Source organism: Lissotriton helveticus, chromosome 7 (assembly GCF_964261635.1).
Source record: "Lissotriton helveticus chromosome 7, aLisHel1.1, whole genome shotgun sequence".
NCBI classification, from domain to species: Eukaryota; Metazoa; Chordata; class Amphibia; order Caudata; family Salamandridae; genus Lissotriton; species Lissotriton helveticus.
Window position 1 is genome coordinate 1,900,899,569 of NC_136068.1, and position 26,541 is coordinate 1,900,926,109.

The 26,541-nt window shown below is 47.7% G+C and overlaps 1 protein-coding gene across 1 annotated transcript in view; it reads left to right on the plus strand.

Moving 5' to 3' along the window:
• The window catches only part of LOC144767842 (killer cell lectin-like receptor subfamily F member 1), a 61,339-nt gene that overhangs the window by 21,111 nt on the left and 13,687 nt on the right, over positions 1-26,541 (plus strand). Inside the window, exons 3-4 of the mRNA XM_078651206.1 lie at positions 12,366-12,494; positions 19,520-19,671. Of these exons, the coding sequence (XP_078507332.1) occupies positions 12,366-12,494; positions 19,520-19,671 (281 nt within the window). The remainder of the gene's footprint in view (positions 1-12,365; positions 12,495-19,519; positions 19,672-26,541) is intronic.

Below are 26,541 nucleotides of genomic sequence, written 5' to 3' on the forward strand. Positions count from 1 at the left end.
CGTAGCGAGGGAAAAACTCTTTCAGTAGTACTTTGGCAGTAGTCATGGCAGTGTTATCTCGGGTCGGATAGGCCTCCACCCATTTGCTGAAGGCACATACAATGACTAATACGTACTTCAAGCCTTGGCACCTTTCTAGCTGGATGTAATCCATCTGGAGGACCTCAAAGGGGTGGTCGGGGACCCCAAACCCTCCCCGGGGTACTACAGTTCCTTTCCCGGGGTTGTGTTGTAGGCAAATAAGGCACTGCTGGACCAGGCGTTTGGCTGAGTCGGGGATCTTGTTGTTGTGCCAGACTTTGGAAATGAGTTCAATCATGGGGGCAGAACCTATGTGTGCAGGGGAGTGTGCCATTGTCAGTATGGGGATCAAGTATGCATCGGGCAGCAACCATTTGTTCGTGTCTTTTGTCCGCCAGCAGCCTTCATCGTCCCTTAGACCCACCCGTGCCCACTCAGTCAGTTTGTGAGGTGTGCTGGCCGACTGGATGTCCTTAATCGTTTCCCTAGCGTCAGTCCATTTTTCTGCTTGTGACCTAGTCACATACATGCGTGTCATTGCCCTATTCTCAGCTGTGGTTCGGGCAGTGATGTCAGCCAGTGCGTTTCCCTGTCCAACTAAGTCCGTCACCTTCTTGTGTGCCTGGCATTTGATTACTGCTAATCGTTTGGGGAGAAGAACTGCTTCAATTAGGGCGGAGACTAGATCTCCATGAAGGATGGGCGTGCCGTGGGACGTCAGGAATCCCCTTTCCCTCCACAAGAGCCCAAAATGATGAACCACCCCGAAGGCATACTGGCTGTCTGTGTAAATGTTCGCCGTGGTTCCTGCTGCTATGATACATGCTCATGTGAGGGCAATTAGTTCTGCTGCCTGTGCGGATCGTTGTGTGATGCAAGCTGTCTCAACTACTGTTCGAGCGGTCGTCACCGCATAGGCAGCAGAAGTGGTGCCGTCTGGGAGTTTGATACAAGAGCCATCTACCCATAGTTCTCCATCAGGGTCTGTAAAAGCAACGTCTCGGAGGTCAATTCTACTCCTGGTCTGTTCGTCCGTGAGGGTCACACAGTCGTGTATAGGGGGCACATCGGGGTCATTTTCAGGCAAGGGCAGCAGTGTAGCAGGATTCAATGTCGTGCATCTCTTCAGGGTGATGTGGGGTGCAAGTAGAGTCAATTCGTACCCTGTCAGTCGTGCACTAGTCAGGTGTTGAGTCTTGGTCTGGTTCAAAAGGGTGTCGACTGCATGGGGTACTAATACCGTGAGAGAGTTCGAAAGTACAATTCCCTCACTCTGGCGGATAGAGACAGCAGCAGCGGCTACTGCTCGAAGGCAGGCAGGTAGAGCTCTGGCGACTGGATCAAGAGTGGCAGAAAAATAGGCACAAGGGCGTTGTTTGGCGCAGATGGGCTGAGTTAGCACAGACAATGCGCATCCCTCCCTTTCGTGAGTGAAGAGGGAGAAGGGCTTGGAGTAATCTGGTGTTCCTAGAACGGGTGCCGAGCAAAGGGCATCCCGCAGCTCCTTAAAGGACGCTTGGCATTCGGGGGTCCAAGGGAGTGGGAAAGGGACATCTTTGGCCAACAGGGAAAGTAGGGGTTTTATGATGAGACTGAAATTCGGTAACCATTGTCGGCAGAAAGAGGTAAGGCCCACTAATGAACGGACTTGTTTCTGTGTTTTGGGAATGGGGGTGTCTAGGATGGTTTGGATTCGGTCGGGCGTAAGTTTCCTCCCTTCTTTGGACAGGAGATGGCCTAGGTATGTTACTTGGGGCTGGCAGAACTGCAGTTTCTTTTTGGAGACTTTGTGGCCATTCTCCGCAAGAAAGTGCAAGAGTTGGATAGTGGATGTGATTGCAAGCGGAGTGGTGTCGGCCGCCAAAAGGATATCATCGACATATTGGATCAACACCACTCCATCTGGTAGCTGGACGGCGTCCAGCTGTCTTTTGAGGGCCTGGCTGTAAATGCTGGGACTTTCAGTGTAGCCCTGGGGAGCTCTACAAAATCTGTATGAACGGTTTTTTAAAGTGAAGCCGAAGAGATAGCGGCTGTCTGGATGGATGGGGATAGAGAAAAATGCATTTTTAAGATCAATAACGGTGAAAGTGGTGGCGGTGGACGGGATGAGAGTCAGAATGGTGGCGATGTCTGAGACTACGGGGTACTGTGGTACCACCACTTTGTTGACTTCTCGCAGGTCGATGAAGAAGCGGTATGCTTTCTCATCTCCCTCACCTTGCTTTTTAACAATGGGCAGGATAGGGCTATTGCAGACATTACTAACCACTTCCTCTACCACTCCTGCATCTACCAAGGACTGAATAATCGCTACCAATGCCTTCTCACCTTCGGGCGATATCCGGTACTGTGGGAGCTTCGGGAGTATTGCATCTGGTCGAACAGTTATGTGTACGGGATCGATCATCATTTGTCCTACATCCGAGTCGTTTCTGGCCCATAGGTACTGGGGTAGGGTATCGAGCGAGGATAGGTCAGCATCTGTTATGGCGTACATATGTCGTGTGGGGTAGGGTTAGGACATGCTTGGATTGTCGTACAGGATGACTCGGACTCCATCCGGGGAACCCCTAATAGTGGCTCGGAAATGTTTCAGTAAATCAATACTCATAATGGCGTCAGGGGAGTTGGAGGAGAGCAGGAATGTTGTGTCAGTGGGATTGTTTCCTAGGTCAAAGGAGATAGGTTCAGACAGGGGGTTGGTGGAGGGCGTTCCATCGAAACCTATCGATGTAATGTGTGAGCCAGACAAGGGTGCCCTTGGAATCAGTCGCTTTGATAATACACTACGTGTCGCTCCAGTGTCTACCAAAAATGGAGACTTTGTACCCAGGACCTTAGCAGTGACGTAATGACCTTGCTGGTCAACACAGAGCTCGACTGGATCCCTCCCTTGCCCCTGGCCGTCCTATGCAAATGTTTCAGTATTGTTGCCGTCGGACTGTTGGCACTGATTCTGTCGGGGGCGGTCAAATGTGTTTGGTCTGCCAGGTCGGTCATTGGTGGTGTCGTGGGTCTGCCCTCGCCCCTGCCCTCCAGTTTTGGGGCCATTTGTCATGTCCCTTGTCTCTTTATTTTTAATCATTTCCCGAAGGGCCAGGCATTGAGACTTCCAATGTCCAAATTCTTTACAGAATGCACACTGGTTCTCATCGAGGTCAGTTCGTGGAGCACCGGGTGTGGGGTTGCGGTCTCTAGTGGGTGGATTCCTAGGGGCATTTGACTGGTAGTTCCCCCTATACCGTTCCCTTCCTGTAGTCACTCCCTGTAATTGAGCAATCATCACTCGTTCCTTTAAGTCCTTTTTCTTTTTCTCATTCGCCCTCTCGTTCTCGTTCTTTTGGTGTTCGTAATACTGAGCCATCTGAAGGATAGCTGCAGGTTTGGAGGCTCCCCAACTACTCTCGCTCGTCTGTAACTTTTGGGAGACCTCTTGCGATAGCCCCTTTACGTAGTTTTGCACGAAGAGGTGTTGTCCGGTTGCGGTGGTCATGTCTTGGCCACTGTAGTCGGAGAACACTGTTTCAAATCGGGAGAAATATTCTGATACGTCTTCCTGGGGTTTCTGACGGCAAGCCGTGACTACCGACCAGTCTACCTTCTTCTCTGGGATTAATGTCTTTAGTTTCTGCACTATTTTGTCTGGGAGTTCCAGTATGTCTTTTACAGGTTTCTTTCCGGGTTCTCGCTGCCCATCTAGTTCATTGAGTTGTTTCCAGGTGTGTCCGAACAGATCCGTGTGGTCGGCTTTCCGGATTTGCTTCCACACATCGGCCGGCAGACACAACCCGAAAAACAAATCAATGTCCGATAGAGTCATTGTAGTTGAGCCCAAGGCTGTGCCTAGTTCGGTATAAAATGCTGTAGGGTTCTTTCTTAAATCGGGCAGGGTTTGCCTAAAAGTTAAAATATCTTGCCGATCCCATGGTTGGTAAACCCAATTATACACAACCCTCCCCTTTGCATCTGCGTGGTTGATATCATCGTTTGTTCCCTGACCTCTTGGGGGAACCCAGTAGGTGGCGGAAGACCTCAAGCGTTTGCATGAAGAGGTCCGTCACATCGCTCTCAGTCCCATCTCCAACATCGACCCTTCTATATAGAGTCGTCAGTTTTGCAGGACCCTTATTCTGGTACCTATCCTCATATGCGTTCAGGGTGTGGTAGCTGAACCGCAGAATGAAATGCCGTCTATGACTACCGGCATGTGAGTTGTGCATATTCATCGTATATTCTTCGCTCTCCTTCCGTTCTACCAGTGTTTTTGCTATCTTGTCGATTCCATCCCGCTCATCTTTGCTCAACCTATTTGGTCTGGCTGTTAGTTGTTTGTCAGTCTCGAGTTCATCTGGTGTTGTTACCAATGCGGCCGGTGCGAAGGCTTTAAGAGTCGGGGCACTAGCGCTAGGGTTACCCTCGACCGCACTCTGAACTGGTGAGTGTTGTGCTAGAGGCTGGCAGGGAGCATAAGGAGGGGGCATGTAGATAATTGGAGGACCGAGCAGTAACTCGTCATTTGCCCTCTGTTTGGAGGGCATCTCCGGGTAGAGCGTAGGGGGGGTCCTGACAGGGCATTGGCCTGCCAGTCCTGATTCTTGTGTTTGTTTAACTTCCTCTCTTCTTCTTATTTCTTCATCTAGTTCTTTTGCGGCCAGATGGGCTGCTTTTCGTAACTCTTTCACTATTTTTGCTTCTTCTCTTTTCCTTCGCTGTTCTGCTTCTTTGCGCCACATGCCAATACTATCGAGCATAGTGGGCGTTGCCTTATTTATTTTTACAGCTGCTTCTAACGTTTTTATTTTATTTTCATCAAAAGAACCTATCAGTGGCCACTGACTTTCGGGATTCTTTTTTTGTATATTTATGCCATAACTTGCTATAAGCTATAGCGACTAGTCCTTGCTTAGTAAACATGTCCTTATTAGGGGTGCCTTCCAATGGAGCTGGATGGTTAATCTCTAATAAGCGGTCCGGGTTGACCCAACTACTAACCAATGGGGAGAAGATAGGCATGACGGATTACAATGGGGGGCAAAAGCCTGCACTACCTATCTTTTCACTACTTGCAAAAAAACTGGACAGAATATTCTATTCTACGCTGTTTGCAAACAGAGAATACCTCCAGAAGGAACCAATTCCAAACAGTCAATGTTTGGATAAACAATCAATCAATGAGGAATGAAATAGGCACGACGGGTTAAAGCTTGCGTTACCTACCCTTCACTATCGGCAAAGGGAGAGAGAATATTCCTATTCTTCCCCGTTTGCAGGCAGAGAAGATCCTTAAGAGAACCAACTTCGAACAATTCAATGCTCGATCAAACAATCAATCAATGGGGAGAAAAGTAGGCACGGCAGATTACAATGGGGGACAAAAGTCCGCGTTACCTACCCTTCACTATCTGCAAAGACTAAACAGAGTATGGCGACTCTGTGCTTGTTTGCAAATAGAGAATCTCTCAGAGACAATAAAATGAGTAATACTAGTATTTTCAAACAATCAAAACAATCAATTTCGCAATTTGTCGTGTGTCACGACCTTACCCGGACCGCATGGACAGTTTCTCGTCTTCCGCTTCCAGCGCCCGATCGTCCTCTACTCTCTGTTGCTATCGCGGCACTCCTGGTGGTTCCCAGTCAGGACCGTAGATCACTCGGGAGAGGTCTGCTCGGAATCAGTGAAGTTCAGATGATCGGCTGTCAGACGAGGGTCTATCGGACAGGAGCTCTCCCGATCGTTGCAGTCGTTCACTCTGTCGTCGGGACCTCTCCCACTGGATCCACGTGTCGCTGATGGGCCCCGCGTTTGGGACGCCAATTGATAAAGATCAATTCAAAATGGTCAGGCGATTTAGTTGATGTTTCCTAAGTTAAATTTGCCCGGCGTTAAACGCCTCTAATACCATACGAAGTTATCCAATAAAGAGGCAGGCGCTGGAGACAGGAAGACAGGAAACAAGTTTTATTCCGACGGATCAGAACACGTCAGATCGGACAACAAGGTATCGTCTCGAGGTGCTCTCTCAACCTCTCTGAGACCTGGTCTTTTATACACTGGTTCAAGACATGTGAACGCTCTTTATTACAACAAAGACATTGTGAAGTATGAGGATGACATCCCCGGCACCCCCCCAGTTCCGGCCCCCTCCAACACATGACAACAGTAGAGGCCCTTGCCCCTCATACAATGGGAGGGGGCTATCACGCAGCTGAGTGTTCTGCCGATTCCTTCGGAATGTGTGCGCCTGATCGAATCTCAGAGGGTGGGGAGGTCATGATCAATAGTGGCTCCTTTCAAGAGAAGCGGGTGCATACAGTAGTGGGCAATAAACTGTATCCTCAGGCTAAGGGATGACCAGCGGTTCGTGCAGGCAATCGGGCTCAGAGGAAGGGATCATCAAAGGAGGGGTATTCATGGACGGAAAGAAGGTGTTGGTCAGGCGCGGGGTGTGATTCTCAGAGACAGAGTCATGCGGGAGGGGAGAGCTTATGCCTTGTGCATGTGAGAGCAGGGACAGTCAGGGTGCGTGGGGGAGGCTCGCAAGGTTCAGGGAAGTGCGCTGACGGGTGATCGTGAACAGGGAGACCATGGTACCTAAAATGGCTGTCGTGTGTGTTCATATGTGAGTCTGCAAGATGGCGTAGATGATGTTCAGTACACGAACTAAAATTCCACAACTGGACAGATAACCTTAAACTCTACGTGCGTTACATAGACGATCTTTTCTTCGTCTGGAAAGACTCACGCGAAAATTTGGAAAACGCTCTTAAAGCGTTGAACAGCAAAGATAATCGGATTGAACTAACCTGGAACATCAGCAGTGAAGAAATAACCTTCCTTGATGTACTTATAAGATCAACCGACCAAGGATTACAAACGGATTTATACCGCAAAAGCACGGATCGCAACAACACGCTGCACTATACCAGCTTTCATCAGAACTCCCTAAAAAAACATCTTCCTTTCAGTCAAATGTTGAGGATAAAACGTATTGTATCTGATCCTGAAACCAGCATTCTTCAAATGGAAACTATGGCAAAGAGGTTCTTGAAGAGAGGATACCCCAAAGAGATCATTAATGAAGCCATGACACATGCAGCCACCATTCCACGAGTAGAAGCCCTGAAGGGCACCGTCAAGAAGGCCAATAAGAGAACAGTACTTGTCAGTAGGTACTCCACGTCCAGCCAGACATACAGAAGCATCATAATGAGACATTGGCGCATTTTATCCTCAGAACCGGATTTTGGTGACCTATTGCAAGAAACACCCATCTTCGCTTACACCAGAGCGGTGAATATCAAAGAAACTTTGTCAAAAAAAACCTTGGACCAACGTACTTACACTGGCACTCGCCCGTGTCATCACTGCAATAACTGCAACAATATAATAAAAGGGACCATAATCAACCACCCCATGAGGGGATTCAACATAAAACTGAAAGTTGACGCTACATGCGATTCAAGCAATTTGATTTACTTGCTAAAATGCCCATGCAGCATGATTTATGTAGGCAAAACAACCAGGAAGATCAAAACCCGAAAAAATGAACACAAATCAAACATCAGAACAAAGAACATCAAATCCAACATTGCTGTTCACTTTACTGAAGCCAAGCACAACATTGCACAATTGAAATTCCTTGTCCTAGAGATTTTACCAATAATGGAAGGAAGAGACATTAACAAAACACTTCTCCAAAGAGAAACATCTTGGATTTATAGACTTCAAGCTATGAAGCCGAATGGTCTTAATGATCGTTTAGAACTAAGCAGTTATCTATAGTGCCTTTTGGTACATGTCATGTTATCTGCATCGGTCTGTTATACTTGAATGTAGAACTTTTCCCTACTAACCCACCACTGTTTTAAACTCCCTTCACTCCATCCCTCTCCAAGATGGCCGCCCTCACGGCAACCAATTCCCCAGTCCGTCTTTCACTTCCTTAGTTGTGGCCACCCCTTCTTTTTAACCGGAACTCTCCGAGCATTCCGCTTGCATCTTCACGGAGTTTTTCCGAACTCCGTTCTACCCTTACACACGCCTCGTGAAGACTCCGCTCCGAGACGACGAAAACCGACCTTTACTGTAAGTCCTCTTCACTTTCCGCGGAGCGCCGCGTGAATGCGCTCCTATGTTTAGACCCTTTTTTGTAATCACCGCTTTATGTCTTTTTGATTTTCAGGCTCCCAAACCTGGGCGCGTAACCCAACACGTAAGTCTCGTTTGGACGAGGCAACCTCCCCACATTTTTTTCCCTTTTTCGTTTTGTAATGGCACATCGCATTAACCACTGTAACACTATACACCGAGCACCAGTCACCGTCTTTCTATGCCAGAAGCATCACGCGTCCTCCCCAGCACATAACCCAGTCTCCTTCACGCGTACAGGATTCTTGTTAAACCCGCTCCTGACGTGCTTCTCACAACCGTTTCCTCACTGACCGCCACCCCCCATTCGCCCTTCAACCAGTTTTGACACACGGCCGACCATTTCACCCCTTTTCAAAGCATGTTACTCTACACTGCCCAACTTGCATGCATCACTATGGCAATCATGATATCTTGTGAGATCTTATTATCGGATGTCGTTTATTGATGAGCTCGTAATTTTGCATTCTTTTGCTGTGCTCCTTGACAAAGGGCCAACCGGCCCGAAATGCATCGGAGCCCGCAAGGCTAATTTTGGTTTCATCATCAATCATGAATTATGATAATATTTGAACATTTGTTTAACTGAGAACCTATCAGTCTAAAGCCTGCAAATATAATTTGAACATCTGAAATCAAATAAACATTTTCTAACCATATTCACCGGGAGTCGGACGTTTAATTACAACAAACCACGACAGAGTGCCCATATGCAGGGATGCATTTACACTTGTGGTAATGCACTCAACCCCATTATTTCCGGGTTCACATATACATTTATAATAATAATAATAATAATCCACATTTGTAAAGCGCACAATCACCCGTAAGGGTCTCTAGGCGCTGGGGGCATCGAGAAGATTAAGCAAGCTATTGCCCAGAGTCATATGGTGCTGGGCTAATCTGTCTGCCAGTGCCAAGGATCGAACCGTGATCCCCAGACTCCGGAGTCAGTCGCCATAGCCGCGGCGCCACACCTCTTCCTAACATTGTTGTTTTGCGAGCATGGTCCGATCAGTTTGCTCATGTGATAACAGTTAGTGACTGAATTTCCATCAATCTGACGTCCGCTCGTCCTCATTGCATCCATCATGACCCTTGTCTCAATTCTCCTGCCCAGCTATCACGATTCCAGTACTCTAAAGCATGGCGAACAGCCTTTGGTCCACACAAACCTACAGCACCTGCATTTTAGAACTGCTGGTGCTGAGCACTGGCAGGACCCGGCCCACTTAAAGCCCTGCTTATTCCTGAATAGTATAGTGAGGACTGGGAAGAGGAAGAGGGACATGGGGGCAAAATGCAGTGTTAGGAGACATAGGGTGCACAGAGCTTTAAAAGAAGCTTTAAAAGAGCTTTAAAACTGGCCGGATGTGTTGTATGGTGCACCAAAGGAATTTCTATGACGCAATTTCTGAGTTACCTCAGAATATTGAGCCTGGCTTCACTTCTGCCCATTGCAAAACATGAAAGCATTGCTTCTGTTTTATTTTCAAGAGCTTCTTTAAGTCTAAAAAGGAATCCTATAACCCTGCTTATTTCTATTTCATGATATGTGTATATATGTATCTCCTTGTACAGAATGCATCAAAGTACTGAGGTCAGAAAATGGCAGCCTCTGTGTTCCAAAAGAATGTGAAATATTTAAAAGAAAAAAGGTATATACTTTCCTTAGCTCAACGTTCCTCTTTGGCAGGTCATTGTCTTGTAGATGTCCAGCTGAGACAACATTATACAAGCAGTTTTTTAACTACTTTAACAATTCCGAGGACGGTCCTCTGAGAACTCAATACCCCTTTTATGGAGAAAACACTCTGTGATTGGGCATTGGCCTGAACGTGTCTTTCATTGATTTTTTATTTCAATAAGGGTATTTTAGGAGCTTTAGGAGTATGGGACCTTGATACATTCCTTTTTAAACGAATGGGATGTTTTCCTAATCACTTATAACAGTTTGAAGCACATCGCCTGGACATTGGGTAGTTCAAGTGACACTTTTGGAAACGTACTCTTTCTTCCACCTGCCTGTTCCAGTCCAGACACCCATCCGGGTGCCTCTCAGCTCCACGTGAGACTCACCATCTGACCCCTGACTCTCTTCCTGAAATGGCCTCGGAGTTGAGTACCGCAGGGAGCTGCTGCTTACGGGGATCTGGAGTCATTATCGCCACTCGAGTAGATTACACAACACGTTGAATAATTTACCGGTGGCAGTAAAATGCTTAGTGCCACGCGCGCGGTTGCGGCAGCTCGTGGCGCCTGCTGGCGCACTGCCTTCTGCGGTGGCGGAAGAGGAGGCCTCCCCAGGAACGCTGAGTCCGCGGATCCACAGATTTGTCAGAGAGGGAAAGCTACGTGTTCCACTTTATCAGCCAAGCTAAAAAGGGACTGATTTTGACAACATAATTTACATCTTTGTATAAAGCTATTGCTGGCAGCCCAACTAATTTGCGCGGGATTAGGTTGTTTTTCACCGCCGCCGTCTAACTGCACAATCTATCAAGGGGCCGTTTTCAAATATCACCCCGCGACTGTGCCCTTGAGAGGAGAAATTGATCGGGAATAGACAGAGCTTCATCGGAGAGAAAAGAAAACAAGTGTAACCTCTGTCAAAACAGCTCATGGGTTGCTGCAGGCCTCTGAAAGTCTGGGGCCACCGCAGGGCTGATAGCTGTTCCCCTGCTGGTCTGTAGACGCTGAGGGGGGAGGGGTGGGGCGAGTGCAGCCGAGAGCACACAAAGCGCATCCCTTGCGTGAGCGAGCAGGGGCACCATCTGTTTGCAAGTTAATTACAAACAGATGATTTCAAAGCTCGCTCCTGCAAGGGAAACGCTAAATCTGCATGCGTTGTCATTGAAAGCAATGCAAAGCATTCACGTTTTTGGCTGAAAAAATGAATCAATTCCTAAAGGTCTCCTTCTATGCAGCGCAATCTTAAAAGGAAAAAAACAAAGAGAAATAACATTATTTCATCTCATTATGCCTCCACTCAGGAGGTGTAAGATTTTGACACATTCCCAGATGTACAAGTACTTGCAAATCTGGAAACACGACAAAAATCATGGGAGTTGCATGGGAAAACCCATTGCAATGCCCATGGAACATCTCCCAGGCACAGAGTATAGTTTACAGCAATTTGCGCTGCGTTGCCTTAGTCAAGATTTATGAGGCAAACCAAAGTCTTTCATGGTGGCTTTGTGTTGCTCCATAAATCTGACTCAGAGCCTTGCATCACACATGTACCACATGTAGCACTTTGCGTGGTGCAGACATGATGCCAGGCTCTCATATATATGCCCTTAAGTTTATTCAAAAGTCTAACTGTTACACTTTCGGTATTCACAAAGCGACTTACGAGTAGTATGTTTATGACTGCTGACGTGGAGGTGAGTGCGGAACCACCGCAGTCATAAAGATACCTCTGGTAATTTCCTTTGTGAATACAAAAAGTAGTAAAGTTGGACTTCTGGTCTAACTTTACCTTAGTGATTCGGGACCTGTATGTTTCTTGTTGACGAGCTTCTTACTTTCAAACCCTTTCAGCTCAGCGAAAATGAGGTACAGTAAATATAAAACAGAATTTGTTTGCCGCCCCCTCCCTCCTCCCGGTGGTGCCCATTGGAATCTGCCCCAGGATGAGATGTCATAAGTTGAGGTGACAGGCAGGTGCTTTGTATTGGAGCCAATGTATTTCATTATGTAATAACCTTTAAAACACAATGTTTAATTGGAAATTATAGTGGTATTTCATGTATTCCCCACTTAAACTGCAGAGTCTGATTACTTCTGTTAATCTTCCCATGCATACTCAGTAATAATTAATTTATAGCGCTTAGAGATAGTTGTGGTGAGGTATGAACGGCTTGTTATGATTAGGATTATCAACAATACTTCTGAAACTGTTACTACCACTACAGCTAATAATGACAGTCATCAGCATAATCAAAACACTAATTTGCAACTTCTCACACAGTTTATTTACTACAGCTAATAATGACAGTCATCAGCATAATCAAAACACTAATTTGCAACTTCTCACACAGTTTATTTACTTCATTTGTAACAGCAGACACATGATATAAAGCATTGTATACACATACCTTTTATAAACAGTACCATTACCCCTACTGCTGACAATCACATTAATAATACTATGTGTATATTGTAAGACTCTTCCTTACCTTTGCAGTTTTCAGAGGGCCTTGTGACAACAGTATCCATCAACATGGCCACCCCGAAGAGGGCACTGAACCCAATGCTTGGAGGCTGACGAGATTAAGGGACCACCTCTGCATAGAGACTGCGAAAGAGAATGCAGGTAACGCCTACTCACGTGAGGGGCCATAGAAAAGAGTAAGGGTTGTAACAAAACACTCCATAACAGCGCAGTGGTGTAACAGAACATTATGAGGCATCATGAGCAAGCTCATGTAAACAGTGAGCTTCTTTGTAAGTTTGATTCAAAGTGGATGTCTTTAAAGACATCAGCTGGCTGGGTGCATGATAGCACGGATCTTCATATGTGGTCAAGACCATGGATTTTAATTACTAACTCAAAGACAGTTCTATGTGCAGTCGAAGGCTGAAACAAGATTTCAGAAACAAGGACTGAAACATGTAGGCTGACAAATGTCGACAATAAATCAATATACAAAAAAGGATGGCTGGGTGATAGTTGCGCTAGGCTGTGGTGATAATAAAAGTAATTTGTACAGTATAGAAAGCTCCAAGGATACGGTTTAGGCCATCCATCTTCAACCAAAAGGCATGATCAAATCAATACCATATAAACATAAACACAATATGTATCCTGAGCTAACAGATATTAGGAAGTAAAAATAAACAGGTGAAAAATCTTGTATCTCTTCTTTTCTTCTTTTATTTTTGCTGTGATTCTTCTTAAAATTCTCTAGCCGTTTGCCAACACGTGCTTCGTCTTTGGTGGTGTTAAACCACAGACTTCTTCAGGGCTGTCTCATCTAAGGTAAATTTCTCAATTCTTCTTTCTCATAACCCAAATGTTAATATATTGTAGATTTGCGGTCTTAGTAATCTGCTGAGAGCAATAATAAAACATTCAAATGTCCACGTTTCCCGGCTCCGTATAACCGCAAGTTAACAATATACTCTTGTAACTGGCGTCTAGACGCCAGTTACAACTTTCTTAGAAGAAGACGTTACTCTGTCTTAGGAAGAACACATGGTTTCTCCGTACACGTGGAGTATATTGTTAACTTCCAGCCCATGACAATATGCCATTTAGAAAGCACAAGTGCCAAGTCAATGAATTTATATATGTGCTTTGTTCTCTTTGTGTGACCCCCCCAAACAGAAAGAACCTGTTGAGTCAACTATGATACACATGACAGTATTTCCTCCCAATACTGAGCTACCACTGAACATGAGGTAGAACCCTCTTCCTCTTCCACACATCTGGGACACACACTCAAGGCCCCTGGGTACATCTGGTTTATTAACTTGGGAGATAAATAGGTGTGCTGTAGGTAATTAAATGGAATAAATTTTAGCCTTGCATTGCCAGATGTCGCCTTAATATTTCCCAAGAATACAGCCCTGTCAAGTACCATGCATCAGGCATTAGACTAATGCATTTCAGTGTAGTGGTCCGCATCACAGCACTAAAATGCAAAGTCACACATTATAGCGCCTCGTGAGCTGTCAAGCCAGAGCGCTGCTTATGCACCATTACTGAAATCTGGAATGGCAGCACATGGCGTCCTGCCTCCAGCAGGCTTTGGTGCTGTCTCCGGCTGATCACAGTCCGCTCCAGCTGCTATGGTAACAATGTAACAGTTTTTCCAGCCACACTCCTAAATAGGTCGCGGGATGCCCGGCCACTGCTGAGCGAGTGTCAGTTTAAGTTCATTGGTTGCCGGAAGTGCTGTGGAACAGGCAGATTGTCGCTATATCTAAAATTAATATCATCCCACGACCGACCCATCACCCCACCAGCAGCAGCCAGCTGAGAGTGACTGAACCGACCGCTGCCTGTCGGAGTTGTTTCAAGTTCAATAGCCAACGACCAGAGCAGCACACCACAGTCCTGTGCAGAGCTGAGCTGCCCTGAATAGTGCCGGCCACACGTTCTGTGGCCCCTGGGAGAATCTGAGTGGTAATCCTGATTGTGGCCATGAGCGGCCCATTACTGAATTGACACTCTTGCCATGCTTGTAGCGTGTGCAGTGAGGTATTCTCTGCTTTTGTTTAATACTGCATATTCCCCTGATGCCGTTCCTAAGTCACATCCACAAAAATAAAATTTATTATCATAAAAAAAGTCTTAGCGGGCGGAAGTCCTCGACTGGTGCATGATTGGAGAAAGAGCTGTTTATGTGGCCAGGGGCTGCCCAAAGAAGTGGGGTAAGATTTGGAACACATGGAATAGTCATAGAGGGGAAATTTGTGAACCACCTACGCCGATACTGGTGCCAGAGACACAGGACTCTCCAAACTCCCTGCATTAAATGTTGGTGTATATGGTTCTGTATTTTGCCACAACGCCTCATGTGTTGAAAATATAATGTGCACACCTGAGCTTCATTTTTCCTTTCTGTAATGCCTTTTTTTAAAATTCATTTTCAATAAAAAGAGTTATTAAAAAAAAAAGTCTTAGACATTGCACGTGGCCTAAACCACACCGTTAAATATGCGGCCGGTAACTGTTAGTATATACATACTCATTTATTGACAGGGCAGGCTCCTTTTATTGTACTCATGCCTCAACAGTCTGGCTTGGCCTGTCACTGGTCACCACCTGACTAGCACCAGACAGGGTCAGGCTTTTTTTACAAGTCCCACCGGGCCCCCAGGAAGACATTTCTGCGACCCTGTCAGGGCCCGGGAAAAATCAAATGAGTTACTCGATTTTTTTTTCTGTCACAGTGAGCTCTGTCTTTAAAAGACACACATAATGCACACTGCAACTTAAGTTCTACTGCTGAGGGCATTTGTCCTTTCTGCCAGGGCGCTGAGGTCTACGGATTGGCTCACTGACTCAAGCAGAGAGAGCATCTGTCAGCAGTGTGCGTTCCCCACTGCAGCTTAGAAACTACTAGTACGGAGTCAGCCCAAGGCAGAATATTACCATTGGTAAGTGGTCTGTTACACTGCGGAACAAGCACTAGAATCAGTGATGTTTGTGTTTAGGGAGAAAGCAAAAAATAAGGTACAGATTACAATAAGAAAAGGAGTTGGATTGCAGAACTAAGGGGCATATTACCAACGATTAGCAATATTTATCGCTAACGATGCTTAGCAACGAATTTTTTAACGCTAGGCATCGCCGGAAATTATCGCAGAGATAACTTGCTATTAGCAAGGTTTATCTCAGAAGTGATAAAAATCCTCGCGCTAACTGCCAAATGAGAGATTATCGCTGGAAAACCAACGATAATCTCTCAAAGGGGTATATTATCAAGGGGCTTTATCTCCGCTTTTTTGGCTTTAAAAGCCAAGAAAGCGGAGATAAAATTATCTCCCTATTACCAAGCTGTCGCTAACACCAGTTAGCAACAGCTAGTAGGAGATAGCGACCATCTTGGGCCCCGCTTTGCATGTCAGTGATATTTATCACTAATGACATGCAAAGTGGGCGTGCCAAGATGTTAGCGACTGAAAACAGTCGCTAACATCGCTATCTCCTATTACCAACTTTTGGAGATATTCGCGCTAAGCGCGAATATCTCCAAAAGCTAACACCTGCCCTCAGCAGTTCTTAGCCATGTTATCCAATGGGAGGTGGATAACATGGCTAAGAGCATTTGCTCGATAATGCATGAATATCGCTGACTTTTCAGCGATATTCATGCATTGCGGCCGTTTTTTATCGCATTTGCGATAAACCTTGCTAATAGCAAGGTTTATCTGCGATAAAAATCACCGATTTGCGGCGATAATTTTTGTCTCTAAACAAGTTAGAGACAAAAATTATCTCTATTGGTTGGTAATATGCCCCAAAGTTTGGTGTTAGCTTGATGATAGGGGCTCACAAACTTAGCCATGATATCCACCTTCCATAGGATATCATGGCTAAGTCAGGAAAATACCAGGTGTAAAAAAAGCAGCGCTAACCGCGGTTAGCGCTGCTTTTTTATCACTAACAGGGTTAGCGAAATTCTTGATAATAGGTGAAATGTCGCTTAACAACATTTCTCCTATTATTTTTCTCTGGAACGCCCCCTTTGCATCTCATTAGAGATGCAAGGGGAAGCGTGGAGAAAAAGGGTGCTAACATGCGAATTTGTGTGTTAGCACCCTGTTGCTGATAGGGAGATAATTTTATCTCCGCTTTCTTGGCTCTTAAAGCCAAAAAAGCGGAGATAAATCCCTTGATAATATGCCCCTAAGTGCGAAAAGGTGTTCTGTAGCCAAATATGGTCTGGCAATTTTACACTGTTCATGCAATGTGTCTGTTGTTCTGCAAGCAGCAGTAGTAGCCCCAAATCATTATGCCACCCACGGGGAAGTGTAACACGGAGAAACCTGTTTATTTTTCCTGTTTGTGTCTCTTTGTATTCTGCAGCACATATAGAAAGAGGAAAATGCCTCTCAGGATTGTTTCTGTACAGGAACGTGCTCCTTCTTGCATGAAAACAATCCTGCATGCAACAGTGGCACCTTCCCACCATGGTGCCAGGGTGCCTACATTGGCACTAGGCTACCAAGTGGCGCCAGCGCAGGAAGAAAGGACAACAATGCACCGTATTGCATACATGCAGTGCATTCTTGCCCTTTCACTTTGGTAAAGGGCAGAGCAGCAAGCTGACTTGCTGCTCTGCCCTATGCAAAAATCCCATAAATGAGGGCCTAGATGTCCTAGAAATGCACGGTCATCCTGGAGATATAGAAGAGACTGTGTGTGGTCAGCATACCATCATCAACTGAAACGCCCCTGACTGGCATCTTGGTCCGCAGCAAACATGCAAATGGTTCCATCACCAAGGCTAATATAGCAGGCGACAATAAGCTATCTTGGTGTATGCTCCTTTCAATCCTGAATGTGCAAGACATGTGCCTTCATGCAGTCTGGCCAATGATTGGGAGTATAATAACTACATGCATTGTGTATATACCAGACCCATCACAACCTGCCAGCAAGTAAGGGTGTCAAATGCTTCTCGATATCCAAGCAGGCTCAATCCATGACTATAAATAGTCGGCGCAGTTACAAGAGTGTGTTCTTGCCTGGAATCAACCCATTCTGAACTGTTTGATGATCTGTGTCATCAGCACCAAGATATTAGCATTCACCTTTCCCAGGACCTTTTAATCTGGATTCAGTAGTGACAGGAGGGAATAAGAGTTCATCATAGAAGATCTGTATTGAGCTTTGGGAAAACTACCAGCATCTCCTCCCTAATATATAAAGGCAGCAGCCCATTGACACCAGGAGACTCTTACAACTGAATCTGGCAAGAAGTGACTCATAAGTGGCATAAAACTCAAAGGGTAGCCCCTCCATCCCCAGGACTTGCTCCTGGCTATCTGTTTGAGTTCCAGTTTTATCTCATCTAGAGACAAGGGGTATTGAACTCCACACTTAGCAACAGGCCACTGGTTGGTACAGGAACCCAACCTAGATAATCATTGATGCGTTCAACAGACAACACGTTTGGGGCCCTTTACGAGCACTCATGAAATTGTTTAATCTCTTCCGTGCTCATGAAGAGCTCAGCTCATCATGAGGCACAGTTGCGTTTCGCTCATGACGAGCTCAGCTCGTCATGACCAGCGCGGCGCTCACACTTGGGAATAATTCCCTCGCTGTGCTGAGCGTTCCATAGACACGGGCGTGGTCATAACGAGCTCAGCTTGTCATGAGCACAGCGCTACTGTGTTGCGTGAAGAGCTGAGCGCGTCACGAGCACTGGAGCGCTGTGCGTGCCCCCTTTTCCCCAGCACAGCGGGGGAACTACCCCGCAGCGAAGGGGTTAAGGATCAGGTTAATATCACTTTGGGTATTAACCATCTTGCCCTGCCTTGTACGAATGACACCAATTGGGGACAGTGAAACCTTAGATTTCATCAGCCATTCTAGCATACTTCCAGCATTGTCCCCACTCAGCTTGTTCACTTAGTATATATTCTCTGCAATACAACTTACCCAACCTGGCCACAGTAGCTTTGTATTCAATATAGAGACATCTGAAGGATTTGTGGGGCCTTGGAACAGATATATTTTTGGGCTACCTTGAATTTATTACCACTTTTTGGATAGTGCATAATATTAAAGTAAGAGATATGCAGCTAGTGCGTCGAAATTGTAGCTGTAAGTGCCAAATATTTGTAATCACAAATATATCCCCCTTCACTAGAAGAAGTGTGAAGAGAAGTGTGGGAGAAGTGTGGCTCAGTGGTTAGAGGCGGCAGACGCAGAATCTGAGATCGACCGTGGACCAGGGTTCGATTCCCCGCCTCGGCGGGTCTAGGGCTCATAAATTCCACGGTCTCGACAATTCTCGCTCCGGTGCCTACTCGACTCACGGGGTCACACTCTGCGACTCTGGGCAATAGCTTGCTTAATCTCCACATCGGCCCCTCGCAGCGGGATGCCTGGCTTTCACCTTGTGGATACCCTGCCGGGGTTTCTCACAGGGGAATACCAGGACGGGTTCCCTAAGCAAGCGCGGAGATGCCCCAGGGTAAGTCCTGCGCTATATAAGTTTCATACATTTACATTTACACATTTACACACACTACTGGCGTTCTTGCTGCTGCTCTTAAAAAATAAGTGCTGCTCTGAGGATTATTACCATTCATTGGTAATCATCTAATAACTTTCTCTTAATCTTGTGCAGCAACCCCATCCTGCCCTGGGCCTTTGTCATTCCCAGAACCCCATCCCCTGGGTCATAACATAACTTGTGCCCCCCCCTCGCCGAGCCTTAAAAGACAAGTTTGCTTCTGCCCGGTGGGAGATTTAAAAATGTTCCTTCGAGGTGGAAAAAAACATATGCCGAGACGTTTATGAAAACTAGACACATAGGGGAGTCCAGTGTGGTGTTACGTGTGTGGAGCCCACTACCTTATTTGAATCAGAATGCCCAGCAAACCTAAAACTTTGGCAAAAATCTTATATTTCACTAACATGTCTGTGAGGGGAAGTTCAGGAATCTGTAGAGATCCAGAAAGCTCCTGCCACCCAGCATTCCCAAAACTCTCCAGGTAGTCATTAAAAAGTGATATGAGTATAGCCTTAGTGGTGAAATAAGCAGACTTGTTGCATTTTTAAGTTACTAATTGGAGTAGTAGGCATATAGGTAAGATGGGCTGTAAATAATGACTCTGGCTATGCAGTGATTGAGCGCCTCCTCTTCCCCTTAGATTCTGGATGTGTTCTCTGCCCCAACGGATGGCTGCTCGTCAGAGGGACGTGCTTCTACTTTTCAGAAGAGCAAAAGTCATGGAGCTCCAGTCAACTGTTCTGCCTGAGAGAAAAATCCAACCTCCATCTCATCCAGGATGAGGCTGATATGGTGAGCTACGCAGGAATAGTTTTATTTATTTTGCCAACTGTAGGTTATGAAGTTCCAACAGGTACTTAGACAACAAGTATTTGAGTTTAGGATTTGAATTTGGGAACATTGTGCATGATGTTTCTGTGCAGCCTTCCCTAAAGGGGCACCAAAAATAAGTGGTGCATGTGAAAATTCCTTTAAGTGGGCATTAGAGACACCTCATCTAGTAAAATGTATTTAAAATAGGAGTTTTGTAGTAAAAAGCACTCTTTGAACTTGTGGGTATTGAAAAAAATCAGGATATAGAGACCCGGTGAGGAGCTACAAGGGCTGTGTTGTAAGGTTCTGTCTCGAGTTGCCTCACGCTGCATCAGTTTCGATGAGGAGCTAAAATGCGAGGTCCTATGTCACACTGTGTTATGCTGTGTTGGTACCAATGAGGAGCTGTGAGAGTTGTGGTGTGAGGTCCTTTGTCAAGTTGCATCACACTAGATCAGTCCCGATGAGGAGCTGCGACGGCAGCAATTGAGGTCCTGCATTGTGCTGCCTCGAGTTTCATCAGTTCTTTGGACACTAACAGTTGGGCCCCGAGGAGTATACTCCGATGCCTTATAGATGTGACATATATGTATCAAAAAGCAAGGTTTAGGCCTGGCAAAATGTTTATTTTGGAAAAAGGTCGAAAAAATCTGAGGAGCAAGAAATCTCAGTTATCTACATCTCTTCCCATAGTCTAACACAGAAGCAACTAAAGATCTTGAACAAAGAAACATCATTTGTACCTACATAGGACACATATTTATTTAAAACAGAGATTGCCTTCTTTAAACTCATGAGATTTTTAAGATTATGACATTTTTTCGACAAAAGTGATCCCCAACAGGAAAACAACTGAAGAGACTGAATGTTTGGAATTCAGAAGTAGTAGCACATTTATGCAACCAGCATCTCAGAAGGTACTGAACACGTTTGAGGTGTTGGTTAAAAAGGACTTCAGCAACCTCAATTTTAAAGCAAGTAAGAAATCTCATCTCACTAGATCAGAGATGAACACATTGAAAAACTTAGCAAATTCCTAACTTCAAAAAGCAGACAGAGAAGGGTCTCTAGTCATCATGAACAGCACATACTACAGCACCAAAGTTTCAGAACACATCATGGATGAATCTACCTACTTAAAATGAGATCAAGACCTGACTTCAGAGATCAAAGATATCCTCAATAAAAGTTTGGATAAGGCCATCGATGTGTATTGGATCAATATCAAAACTCGCACATTCCTGACTACAGCATTTCCGAGATGACACAACCTGCACATGTTACCCCAAATACACAACCACAACGATCCCCCTTTCAGGCCCATTATGTCTGGCTGTGGCTCCCTGTTTGAGCCATTGGGCAAATATGTGGATCACGTCTCACAACCTATTGTACAATCGTGGTGCTCATACATGCAAGACACTACAGATTTTTTAGTTTGCTTGAAGGAAAATTGGCTGCTGTGTACTATAGATGTCACCTCGTTGTACACATCGATTAAGATACAAGAAGAGATGAAGCAGTGGAATTGGCATTAGCCAATCAGGCCAAATTGAGACCCAATAAAGTGTTCTTACTAGAGATACTAAAGTTCTGTTTACAACACAGTTATTTTAGGTTTAAAGTATTTTATTCAGCACAACATACTGGGACAAACACATAACACCAAAAAGCGTCATAGCAGGGCGGGTAGGCCCGGTTCCCAGCGATGAATTAGCAGGTGCGGTTCTCATGGGCTAAGCCATCAAAGTGATACATGGTGTGATCTATCGCAGCATGAAATGACATTTTCATTGCAACCCCCCCCCCACAAACCCCAACATCCCAACTCCCCATTCCCAACCTCCCCTTCCCCCTCCCCACCCCACGTCCAGTGCACAGCCCCCAACCAAAATGTACATCAAAGCTACTTCCTTCAGGGAGAATGAGTCCCCCAACAAATCACTGGGCAGGCGCTACTGGGCTCGTAAGCCGCAAGAGATGGAGGAACTTGGGGCAGGTAAGCTCCTTAAATTCCGTGAGCAATAAGGAGTGAAATGGTTGCCAAAGCTCATTAAATTGCTCTATATCACCCGCCACTGTGAGAGACAATTTCTCCATGCCCAACACATGCCATAGCCTATGGAGCCAACCTGTGATGGAGGGTATCGTAGCAGTGTGCCAGTGTATCAGAATGTTTTGGACTGCAGATCCTAGAGCTATAGCTATCTGCCTGCCTCTACGGGATCTGAGGGGGTACATCAGTCCATTCGGGAGCCCCAGCAAGGTGTAAGCGGGAAAGCGTGGTAATTCAATGCTAAAATGAGAGTCAATTTCATCCAGCACTTCCTTCCAATAAGGTTCCAGTAATGGGCAATCCCATAGAATGTGGGTGAGTGTACCCCGGTGTCCGCACCCTCGCCAACATGTATCCTCCTTGCTACGATCAAACTCGTGGACCCGTTCTGGTGTGTAGTACCAATAGGTGGAGATCTTGGTCAATGTATCAGTGAGACCCATGTGGTATGCAGAGTGCCTCGCTCTATAAGATATGTGCTCCCAGTCCTTAGGGCTCAATGTCCGCCCCAACTCCCGTTCCCAGCGCTCCCTCCCGGGGTGATAAAGGTGTGTCGAGGGCGGTTGCAGTAGCTTATAAAGATCCGTGATCAGTTTTGAGTCCGACGTCCGCGACAGCAACCACTTTTCGTAAGGAAGAAAAAGCCGATCGGCCGTCCCTCTCACCTGCGGCTGAAGGGCCCAATGGCGAGCTTGCATATAGCGGTGCCGCCCGTTCTCCGGGAGTGAGAACTCCTGGCGAAACTGCAGGAAGGGGACAACCCCCTCAGGGCCATACAAGTGACACAGGGCTCTACACCCCGCCTGTCTCCAGTGTGTGAACGCTCCCCTCTCCATTCCCGGGGTAAAGTCCGGATTGTCCACCAACGGAGTGAGCGGCGACGGGAACGTGGTGAGGCCATATGGAATGCTAGTGGCATCCCACACCCGCAGGGGCACTCTTGTAATAAAGGAGGCATATAAGTTCTTGGGCCGGTGAGGTCGACGCAAGAAAGGGATTTCTTGCAAGGGTCTCCCTGCCACCGCCTGGTCCTGGAAGAGCCAGTGCTTATCGGACTCCCCCCTACTCCATTCCACAAGATAACGCAACTGCGCTGCCTGGAAGTACTTACGGAAGTCAGGTATTCCCAAACCTCCCGCCTCAGGGGCCAGTAGCGAGAGGGCTCTGCGCATTCTGGGTTTCTTCCCCTGCCAGACAAAGCGCGAGACGTCTGCCTGGAGCGGCAGGGCCCGAAACAGATAAGGCACCTGGGGCAAGACCGTCATTTTGATGGCGGCTATCCTGCCCAACCAAGAGAAGGTTCCACGGTTCCACCGGCCCAGTTCCTCCCTGATCTGGGCACCCAGGGCCAGGTAATTGGCCGACACCATAGCCGGTAAAGTAGGAGCAATCTGGATCCCCAGATAGGGTACCGCCCCTGACGACCAAAGCATGGGGAACCGGTGTTGCAAATAGGTTCTAGTAGCCGGCTCGAGGGAGATATCCAAAGCCACCGACTTTCCCATGTTCATTTTGAACCCCGCGACCGTGCCAAAGGAGTCCAGCTCCTCTATACAGGCCGGAATAGCCGTCCGGGGCTCGGCAATCGATAAGATGACATCGTCAGCATAAAGGCTAATAGCGTGCGTGAAACCTCCCATCCGTACTCCCGTCACCGCCTGGTTGTCGCGCTCCCGCTGGGCGAACGGCTCCATATAAAGAGCGAAGAGCAGGGGCGAGAGCGGGCATCCCTGCCGAGTGCCTCGTTCGATGTCAAAGGCCCCAGATGTATACCCATTAACGCGGACAACTGCAAACGGCCGTTTGTAACAGTTAAAAATCATGGAGCGGAACTTTTCCCCTATGCCTGCCTTCATTAGAACTTGTTTCAAGTAAGGCCAGTGCACCCGGTCAAATGCCTTCTCCGCGTCCACCGCCAGCATCATTCGTTCTCCCGGGATCCGGGAGGCCTTCTCCAGCAGGTGGACGATCCGTTTCGTATTGTCAACCGTCTGTCTCCCCGGGACAAAACCCGGGCAAGTGAGGAGCTAATCGTGCGGCCAGGATCCCCGTATACAACTTCAAATCAAGATTCAGAAGAGAGATCGGCCTGTAAGACCCACAACGCTTGGGGTCCTTTCCAGGCTTAGGGATGACTGTGATAGAAGCCCGCAGAAGATTAGGTGGAATGGCTCCCGGTTCAGCAAACGAGTTGAAGAGGCGAGTAAGGATAGGGGCTAGCGTCGTGCAAAACGTTTTGTAATAGAGCGCGGTGTATCCATCCGGGCCTGGCGCTTTGCCATGTTTAAGCCTGGCAATAGCAGAGATCACCTCCTCTATCCCGATATCTCGATTTAAGTGTTCCGCCTGCGAGGGATCAAGAGAGGGCAAGGTGACCGAATCCAAGTAGGCGGCCATGGGCGTCTCATCCGGGGGCTCCCCGGCATAAAGATCCGCGTAAAACCTGCGGAAGACGGCCGCAATATGAGCGTCCTCCGTCTCCAACGCCCCCGCCGGGTGGGAGATCTCCTTCACCAGTTGGTTCTGACGCGTCACCCGGAGCCTATTAGCTAGCAGTTTGCCACAACGGTCCCCCCCAGCGTAAAAGGTATGGCTCAGCCGGAGTGCAGCATACTCTGCCCGGTCGAGGTCCAGGGCCGCCAGGAGCTTTCTCGCTTCCTTGAGCTGCCGCCAAATCCTGGGAGCCCCTGTCCTACGATGTATTTGCTCAAGCTCGCGGACCCTATCTGTGAGTTCATCCCTCTTGGCCCGTCGTTCCTTATTGTCAGCCGAGGAGATCGCCAGCAATTCCCCTCGGATGACAGCTTTCAGGGCCGCCCACTGCGTGGCCCGGCTGGTGTCGGAGTTGTCATTATGGGTTAGATATTCCCGGATCGCTCCCTCAATGCGGACCACCACCTCTTTCCTATGCAGCAACGTGTCGCGGAGGCGCCACGTCTTGGGAGTGGAAACCTCCGGGGGCAGACACAACGTGGCCTCAACCGGGGCATGATCCGATAGAGATAGCACACCTATTTCCGACCTCCGAGGCCAGCGCCCGCACCGGAGAAGTGACTAAAAGGTGGTCCAGCCTCGCATACGTCTTATGTGCGTGGGAATAGTACGAATAGTACCTATCCGCGGGGTGCAGGTGTCGCCAGAGATCATGGAGGTCCACCTCTGCTAACTGAGCCCTACAGTCAGCGGAGAATTCCCTGACCTGCGGGGAGCGCTGCGCCGACCTGTCCATTGTTGAATCAAAAACCATGTTAAAGTCTCCCCCGAGTATGACATGTCTATCCTGTGAGGCAGTAATGTCCTCGACCGCTACCTGCAGGAAACGATCTTGCCGTTCGTTAGGGCTATACAGGGATCCGATCGTAAAAGGAAGACTCCCTATCCTGAACCGATATGCCAACAACCTGCCCTTCTGTTCGGTGAATTTGTGGAGGAATTCCCCTTTGAAGTGCCTGGCCACCAGTATCGCCACCCCCGCTGTCTTAGTGGTACAAGAAGAGAAGAACTGTGACGGGAACTTATGAGAGCGCAGTCTATGCGTGTCCTGCGGCAGCAGATGCGTCTCCTGGAGAAGACATATGTCCGCCCGGGTATTCTCCAGAAGAGAAAGCACCGCCCGCCTCTTAACAGGATTGTTCAAACCCCGGACATTCAGGGTCACGACCTTACAAGTGTCAGGGGGCATACGAAAGGATGTAATGGAAAGCATAAAGACCCCGCTCCAGCAGGGCGGAAAGTACAGGGGCTCCGCACTCCACCAGAGGCAGCAGAGCATAGTTAAAAGCGTAGATGTGTGTACAGCATTTATGTCTGAGCAAACCAAGAAGCATGCATATTGCCTGTATGTCTAGGAACCACATTGTGCACTGGACGACCCTCTCCCCACCCCCCCAACTCCCGGGTCCCACTCCCATCCCCAACCCCTCCAACTCCCCGTCCCACCAACCCTCCCACCCTCCATCCCAACTCCCCAACTGTCCCCAGTCCCAACCTGCAACCGGAACTGCCCCAACCACCCCAATCCCACCCCCTCGGTCCCCCAAAGCACCCCAAGAAACCATTGTCCCAGTCCGGTCCTCGGCGGACAAGTCTGCGGAAAGTCACAAAAGTGGACGTCCAGCCACCACGCACCACCCCGCCTCCCCCCCCCCCGGACCCTCAAACCTGCATTACAGTTGTGGCGATGTCGATCTCCCCCCGGAGTTTTCTCAAGCGTCAATGCCACCTCACTAGTTGCTGTGTCTCTGGCCACACCCCGCACTGCACTGTCCATGTCTGCTCTGACAGTAGGCGAGTCCGGCCGCGCCAAGGATGTAGAGGACCGTCGACCAGGGATTGTCTGCCAGCCGTCTCCAGTGATGCGTCGACGGTGCGGCGTGTGTGCTCCGTCGTCCGTCGCAGTGATTCCCAGCACCCCGCAAGTATCCTGAAGGGAACGCAGCTGATGCAGAGTTCCATTCCATCAGAAAATGAGGCGGAAGGGGTGCCCCCAGGAGTACTGAGTGCCATGCTCCCGTAGGAAGTCAGTCGCAATTTTGAAGGCCTTACGTTTCTGCAACGTAGTCGCCGACAGATCCTGGTAGAGAGCTACCCGGTGACCCCTAAATTCCAGGGATGGCCTCTTCCGTGCTTCGAGAAGGATCCTCTCTTTCAGGGGATAGTCCGGCAAGAAGGCCAGGATATCGGGAGGAGGCGCTGACGACCGGCGTTGTAGTCCAACTCTATGTGCCCTGTCGATCCGGATGGGGAAGTCGGTCGATTCTCCCAGTATCTCCCTGAATAAGTCCCCCAGGTAC